Source organism: Parambassis ranga, chromosome 4 (assembly GCF_900634625.1).
Source record: "Parambassis ranga chromosome 4, fParRan2.1, whole genome shotgun sequence".
In the NCBI taxonomy this organism is placed as follows: Eukaryota; Metazoa; Chordata; class Actinopteri; family Ambassidae; genus Parambassis; species Parambassis ranga.
The window spans coordinates 7,311,226-7,319,114 of record NC_041025.1 but is presented as its reverse complement, the minus strand read 5'-3'; the positions used below and the strand labels follow the sequence as shown (position 1 = coordinate 7,319,114).

Below are 7,889 nucleotides of genomic sequence, written 5' to 3'. Positions count from 1 at the left end.
ATGCTTTAATCCTGGCAGCCTTTAGTAGACATTTCTGTGCATACAGCCCCACCTACTGACACATAAATAGTACTGCTGCAGAAGACACCTGGTGGATTTGTATTTCAGGATGTAGAAGGACACCTAGTGGTGAATTAAGTCGCAACAGAAGAAACTTCTTACAAAACGTCCTCTTTTCCCAAACTGTGTAAAAATACAAAACGTGTGCGAAAAGTGTATTTATTTTAGGTAAACAAGGCACTGTACAATGACACTATACATATTCCTGCTGAAAATGGTGCCTGATGACAACTGGGTAAGTGCATCTAATAATTTTGGTACATCTACATATGAACTGTCAGAAAAAGGACTTCCAGGTCAGAGAGCAGTAAACTGCAGCAGCACATGTTCAGATCTGGGTGTAGCGCAGGTATTTCTTCCCTGAAGGCACTTCCTTAGTAGTCACACCGTTGGGGAAAAGAGCCCCAGCTTCAGCCTCAGAGAGTGAAGGAATGACCATGACTTTGTCACCAGGCTAAAGGATGCAAGAGGGGAGAAGTGCATTTTAGAAAAAGGGTGTAGTTATGTGAAGTCTCATATGGTTCCTGTGTATTTGGCCCATGTGATGTTATCACTCATCGTCTACTGAGATAGGGGGAATGGCAGACACTTAGCTTAGTACTGTTTCAGTCCAGGAAATACAGACACAGTTTCCCATGAAAGAAATGTATTAGTAGAGTCTGCAAGCCAAGGAAATGACTTCCCGATCTGTCAGTCTTAATGCCAAGCTAAGCTGATAGTAGTTTCACAACTAAAGGCAACACGAATGCATGTTGTCAGACAGAACATTATCTTAAAATATAAGCTCTTCCTGTAACTCTCTCTGTACTGATTGCTTTTACAATCATGGAATCACTGTTTCATATCAAAATTCCAGATGGCAGGAGTGTGGGATCAATCTTTACAGGTAAAACAGCTCAAGGTCTTATTTTGTAGATGATACTAATCATCTAGGTGGAGAGCTTCCTGTTCTCTCTAATCACCACAGTGACTGCTGACAGACATGAGTGAGAACTATAAACAGCTACCTTCCAGTCAACGGGTGTGGCGACCTTCTTCTGTGCAGTGAGCTGCAGAGAGTCGATAACTCTGAGCAGCTCATCAAAGTTCCTTCCTGTGGTCGCAGGGTACAGGATGGACAGCTTCAGCTTCTTGTCAGGACCAATCACAAAGACCTGAAGAGGATTAAGACCACACAGGTGTTTCTTTAAAATATAGCGATTAATCAAAATCATGATGCTATATTTGGATCTTCATTGTTGTGGTTTCACAGAACTCATTCTGTGCAGTGTGAGCGTTAAAACAAAGGGCAAGCTTCTTACACAGCGAGCCGTGAGCGGCATCCCATCTTTGTCTTTCTCATCAGGGTCCAGCATGCCCAGCTGCACCGACAGTTCCCTCTTGTCGTCAGCAATGATGGGGAAGGGGAGAGGGCTTTCTGTCTGATCATTAAAAGCCATCACATCCTATACAGAGAGACACGGTCAGCCTATACACCTCAGACAGTACATGTCATCCTCAGTTAATAATTCCCTCTAGAGTGATGAGTGAATAACTTGTAATCTTTAACTCCTATGTGAGACACAAAGACTGGCTGAGTACCAGGTCATTAAAATAAAACACTTGGCTAGAAAAGCACATTCTTCCATTTTGGCAGCAAGGAGGACAACTCATCAGACCAATCACTGGCCTTTCTGAGGAGGCGTTATTGTAATGTGACAACCCCGGTAAAAGCCAATCATGGTGCGTTCCTTGTGTTGAGGGCAGGGATTAACCCATGAAGGCCTTGCCTTTCAGTTCTAAATACCACACATACACATGTTGGTTTGAGGAATTCTTATTCTGTGTCATAAATGAGCTGGATCAGTACTGCTTTCAGGTTTAGGAAATGTGCTGACTATACACCCTGGCCATTTGAAGAAAACAGGAAAAAAGGGTTTGGGCTAATTAAAGGACTTTGGGTCAAGACTCTAGTTCACCGAGTTTTAATTCCAAGAGTGCTGTTGTCAAGATATTTACTGCTCATATAAACACAAAATGGTTTAATATGACACTAAAACCGGTGTTTCTAGATGCTGAGCCAAGGTCAAACTTTAAGATGCTAAAAGCATGTGACACAATGAAACACCTTTTAACTACCCCTCCATCCAATAGATAGACCAAAGGTAGACTTTTTCAGCTGGATGTGTTCCCCCACCTTGCTCCAGTTGCGGTGATCTTCAACACTGTCGATGGACAAGGCGATCATCTTTACACCTCGTTTCTTGAACTCATCGCTGATCTTAGCAGCACAGGCGAGCTCGGTGGTGCAGACAGGAGTGAAGTCCCGTGGGTGGGAGAACAGGATTCCCCACCTGCAGAGGAAAGAGACCGTATGTGAGAATTTGAAATTATGCAATACTTTATTTATTACTGGCTATGCTACATCATTTGAGGCATAAGCTGAGTAAAGAAACCTGGAAGGATATAAACCAATATTTATATGCTTTCCAATTCCCTGTTTAATTAATGGGCTTTGTGTCGACAGAATGCCATTTCAGTTTAGAAAGAGAAGGATTCATAAGCAGTCAGGACAGAAGAAGAAAAGGAAAAAAATGGAAAAACAGAGAGCATTAAATCCCAGCAGAACCTCCAGATGCAGATTGAAGAAACATGTGTCTGTGAATCTGGCAGCCAAACATAAGGCTTTAAATCCAGCTGTGTTGAGGACGCACAGAAATAATTCCTGGCTTTCAGTCTCAGATGATTTAGGCAGATTTGTTCATGTGTGTCAATCACAATAGTCATGAGGCTGAGGCACCTGATTATTGGGTGGCCAGTCTTTTTCCTTTAAGTGGGATGAATAGTTAACACCGACACAAACTCTTAATAAGAGTGAATAGTGAAATAAGTGTTAGTGCTTTACAAAGTTTGTTACACACTCTGCTGGGATTATAACTTGCACTTGCACTGGCTGGATCTCAACCAACCAACAGTGAAAAACATAATGGAATGCTAGAAAACTAGGACACCACTTTAACAGATGGCTGCCTCTCAAAGTCCAGCATTTATTCCCAGTGAGGAAATAAGGATGCATTCAGCATCGCTGGAGTGTTGTTGTATTGAGGACTGTACAGCTTCAGCAGGTTATCTGTTTGGAAACTTAACCAGTTACTGCAGGAAATAATTCACACAGAAAACAGGGTCCAGAGAATACTCCCTGTGCTTCATGGGTTAATCAGTATTTATCAAGACTGCTGTCAAATCATCTTAAATTTGATATATCCTGGTGTTGTTTAAAGCAACACATTTGATTTAACCATTAAATATCTGCATGTGTGATACAACATAGCTGGTTACATTTACATCCTGTCTAAATCCAGCCCTGGCTATAAGTGTGTGTGTGTGTGATGTTACGCATGCACACACACTTCTTTTCTCTCTGCTCTATCAAACCAGCTGAGTCCAGCGGTTTGTTTGGTCAGTTTGTTTGGTCAGTTCACACTTTCATCATTTTCTTTACAATGAACTACATCTACAGTAAATAATGACTTAATTATTGTATCCTATGTTTTAGTCAGACCCGCAACTATTCAAAAACACAAAAATGTGATGCAGAGCTAAACGTTACTTAATCCAAGTCATGCTTGTATAACTCTTTCTGTATCAACCACCAGATGCCGCATGACACGCCTCGAGACTCGTGTGTGCCACATAACATAATCTGACATTATTTATGAATTCATTAAAATGGTGCCATTGTTATATGGTGCAAACATGTTGGACTAACCATGTTCAAAAACTAAGAATAAAGCTAATGGGTGTCAATGGGTGATGCCTGACCGTGAAACCTGCGCACTTACGAGTTGCCCAGGAAATCGTGGAACTTGATCCTGCCGATGGTGGTGTCGGCCTCGAAGTTTGGGAACACATCACCCAGCAGAATTCCAGGCATGATGGGTTCTGCTCTGCAGTCAGATACGGCACAAATGAAGTGGATCAGTCAGTCGGATGAGTCGGCACCACATGAATGGACCCGGACAGGGGCGGGGCTAACCTCACGTACAGAGAGCACCTACCGGCCAATCAGAAGAAGTCAGATTTTTTTTTCACAACAACTTTATTCAACGAGCAATAACAAAGACAGGAAAAAGGAAAAGCAATACAAAGAGAATAATGCAATGACTCAAATTCAGAAGGAAACACGAGAAATTATTATTTAAGCACAGATAATGTAGGCTATGTTTTCCTCATTAAACCTATATGTAAAACAAAACACATTTTACTGCTGCACTGACCTCGGTTAGAAACACATTAACTCACCTGTTTATCACCATTTGTATTTTTGTTTTCATTTAGATTAATAGCAGTAACAAAGAAATATTTTCATATTCGCAAACCTTCATCACGTAGTGAAAACGTCACTTGCACATCTTTGGTTAAAACACAATTTCCCAGGTTTCTTTGCGTTATGAACAACAAAGATGGCGACTTAACTCTGTTCTCGGACGTGAGAAGAATTGTCAAGCGCACAACAGATGAGCGCAAGGAGCGACAACCTGTACGGCACTGCAGAAAATTTAGCGCTGCGGTGTATCTACACCCCACACAGCTGTCTCTGTCGGTAGGTTGACAGACGAAATGCCTTCTCCTAAAGCTAAGAGCGCCGGTCGCAGCGGAGGAAGCCCGGTGCTCGGCAGCTCCAACGGCCGCTTTGAGTTCATGTCTCTGACGAAGCCGCTGAACCGGTCCTCACCGCCGCACCTCCTCCAGCGGCAGGGCTCAGACCCGACCACTGCTCGTCTCCGAGCCTCGGAGAGCCCCACTCGGCGCCGGGGCTCCAACTCCTCCACGGGCTCGGCCAGCGGTCAGGGGCTCTCAGAGGAGGACGGTATACGACTCAACCCCTCATTCATCCGCGTAGCGCTCAGCTCCCTGCTCGCCATCGACCTGTGGCTGTCCAAGCGGCTGGGGGTGTGTGCCTGTGAGGACTCGTCCTGGGGCAGTATGCGCCCGTTAATGAAACTGATAGAGATATCTGGACATGGCATCCCGTGGCTGGCTGGTACCGCCTACTGTCTGTACAAGAGTGACAGTGCTGCAGGACAAGAAGTCATGCTCAACCTTCTCTTGGGTATGTGTGTGTGTGTGTGTGTGTGTGTGTGTTTCTCCCTCTAATAAGACATGATAACTCACTCATCTCACTAATCATTTCAGGTTCTTGCTTGTAGATGTGATGTTACTTATTCTGGCTTTGTTTGGTCTGTGATTGCAGTCTCCCCTGCATTTTAAGCAGCTCCTATTATTACAAAGCTCCTGACTGTTTAGGACACTCTTAAACATGCAAACTGGACAGCTGAATGAAATGTAGAGTGATGTACCGCCTTGTGCCAGGACGTCTCTGTGCTTCAGAGGACATCTGACTGTCTGACTCAGAAATCAGTGTGAAGCCTCAGAAAGTACAGAAATCAGTGTGTTTGGCCCAAAAATATAGACCACAATGTTTAATTTTAATATGTACATGAATCCAAACATAACTTCATTTAAACAAGGATGCTGCATTAGTTTGTTATGCGAGGTACCACTGCAGTAGAGGGACTTGCTTTAGGGTTATCAAGTGAAGTATTTATTTTAGCCCTAAAATCTTTCCTTAGTCATCTAATATTTAAAAGCCTACGGTATTGAGTGAGAGGAGGCAGCAGCCTCTTCTTCTGTCTGCATTAGGCTCAGCCTTCTTTAATCACCAGGAGTCTGTATTTAGCAGGTATTAAATTAAGCAGCACAGAAATCCCAGCTCGTCATTACTAAATGCCTGGAAAAGTCACTTTTACAATGGCGCTCTGTCTTTAATTGGAAAGCAGGTCACAGCTTTAAACACCAGTTATATAAATATCTAATTATCAGGTTATCATAAAGAATAAAAAATGCACAGCTGTGCTTTGATCTCTGAAATCCTTTTATTGGAGCAGCGATTGGCTCAGTGCCACCTGACTGTTGCATTAATTTTTCAGCACTGCAGCCCACAGAGAACATAAAGCTGGAAATTAAACAACATTTGTCATTGTGCAGGGACATACAAATTGCAGTGATTCCTAAAAATAAGTGTCATTATATTACATGAATATTTATCACACAAATACAGGTTTTGAAGAATCCAACTTCTTGTTTGTTTTCTAATACACATGGTTGTAAATGTATAAATATCCCTTCAATGACTAGTAACATTCTTTTTTACAATAGTGCAGGAACACAACAGTGGTTTTGTGATCTCTGGAGTGAACGCTAGCAGCAGATGGCGCCAAAATGGCACATTTTTTTACACTGAACATGGTTTTAACTTAACAATGTGCTGGACATGACTCTTTCTTTGTGGCTACAATGTGCCTTGTATTTATGACCACGCTAGTTATTCTTATAAATACCAGGATGAACTTTTTCACATTATCATAGGTGTTTATTCTAAGCACACAGCTCTATACATATTTTGTGTGTTTTTTTTGTGTGTTTTTTAAACACATCTTCTACATCTCTGTCCCCTACAGGTCTGCTGCTTGACCTGATATTAGTCGCCATTGTTAAAGCAGTGGTGCGTCGGCGACGGCCAGCTCATAACCGCATGGACATGTTTGCCACCTTTTCTGTAGACCGCTACTCCTTCCCCTCCGGCCATGCTACCCGTGCTGCCATGTGTGGGCGGTTCCTGCTGGCTCACCTTGTGCTGGCTGCCCCTCTGAGGGTCCTTGTCCTGCTGTGGGCGGGGCTAGTGGGGCTGAGTCGAGTGATGCTGGGCAGGCACAATGTGACTGATGTGCTGTTTGGGTTCTGGATGGGCTATTTTCAGTACAACCTGGTGGAGATGCTGTGGCTGTCACCTCAAACACTGCAAGGGCTGCTGGGACAGTTAGCTTAAACTTGGACTAAAGGAGGAGGATGGGTTATATGATGATTGTATGGACACCTGATTTTTAAATTTAGACTAATACACAAGAGATATTTATCAAACACATTCACCTGTTTTGGTTATCTGATATTAAGTCCAGCTCCCTCATATAGCAGCAGGGCTGACTATTAGTGCAGGATTTTATCCACAACAGACCACTGAAACCTGATTAGCCTCACCCACCTATGCCACCTCACTGGCCCGATTCAATCAGTTCAGTCAATTTTTTCCTATGCTGAAGCTGCCGTTCGGATTAAAACTAGACTAATAAGTGCAGTTTGAGCAACACATGGAGCAGAAGATGCTCTATTGTTTGTATGTACCGCAATCTGCAAATTTATTTTCGAGAGCCAAAAAGGCGCCTTGAACGGTCGCCCTGGTGCTTTTAGTGCACTCTTGCACTAGACACTAAGGCATATTCCTAGTAATCTCACTTACATGGCAATAAACTCGATTCTGATTCTGATTAATATTTACTGTGTATTATTTGCTTTTAGAAGTGAAAATGATTAGCACTAAAACACAGGGATTAATCAATTAATGGAGGGGAAATAGACATTACTAATAAAAGTGAATTAAACTCAGTCACATCAAAGTAAAAACTGAGCACCCGGCTGCTGAACTGTTGTTCATTCAACTGAGCCAGATTCACGTCCACAAGAAAGGTTAATATAGAACTTCTCTGCCTGTGTTCACCTATCACTGTTCATTAAATTTAAATTAAAAGTTTGAAACCTTATTAGTCCCACAATGGGGAAATTGCTTAAGGCAGCCCAGCAAAGAGCGCCATACACCAGTGAGTACACTGGAGGCTATGCGGGTAAAGTGCCTTGCCCAAGGACACACAACAGTGACTAGGGAGGAGTTTTGATCAAACCACCAACCTTCCGGTTACTGGACAACCCTGCTCTACCACTGAGCCACTGCTGCC

At 43.0% G+C, this 7,889-nt stretch overlaps 2 protein-coding genes across 2 annotated transcripts; one reads left to right on the top strand and one right to left on the bottom strand.

Annotated features, from left to right (window-relative positions):
* Positions 1-203: 203 nt before the first annotated feature.
* Positions 204-4,505, bottom strand: prdx6 (peroxiredoxin 6). Its single transcript, XM_028403069.1, has 5 exons — positions 3,882-4,505; positions 2,237-2,393; positions 1,362-1,505; positions 1,068-1,214; positions 204-514 (listed from the first exon to the last, which is right to left on the bottom strand). Exons 1-5 carry the CDS (start codon positions 3,971-3,973, stop codon positions 389-391), a joined length of 666 nt encoding a protein of 221 aa, XP_028258870.1. The 5' UTR covers positions 3,974-4,505; the 3' UTR covers positions 204-388.
* plpp6 (phospholipid phosphatase 6) lies at positions 4,498-7,424 on the top strand. Its single transcript, XM_028403067.1, has 2 exons — positions 4,498-5,152; positions 6,561-7,424. Exons 1-2 carry the CDS (start codon positions 4,660-4,662, stop codon positions 6,926-6,928), a joined length of 861 nt encoding a protein of 286 aa, XP_028258868.1. The 5' UTR covers positions 4,498-4,659; the 3' UTR covers positions 6,929-7,424.
* The last annotated feature ends 465 nt before the right edge of the window (positions 7,425-7,889 follow it).

Bases quoted from the DNA above. Each gene is read 5' to 3' on its own strand.
- prdx6 (XM_028403069.1), bottom strand. From the start codon at position 3,973: ATGCCTGGAATTCTGCTGGGTGATGTGTTCCCAAACTTCGAGGCCGAC. The intron at 2,394-3,881 runs GTAAGTGCGCAG...TTTCCTCTGCAG, and splicing joins CACGATTTCCTGGGCAACTC to GTGGGGAATCCTGTTCTCCC. The intron at 1,506-2,236 runs GTGGGGGAACAC...CTCTCTGTATAG, and splicing joins ATCACCGCAACTGGAGCAAG to GATGTGATGGCTTTTAATGA.
- plpp6 (XM_028403067.1), top strand. From the start codon at position 4,660: ATGCCTTCTCCTAAAGCTAAGAGCGCCGGTCGCAGCGGAGGAAGCCCG. The intron at 5,153-6,560 runs GTATGTGTGTGT...TGTCCCCTACAG, and splicing joins CATGCTCAACCTTCTCTTGG to GTCTGCTGCTTGACCTGATA.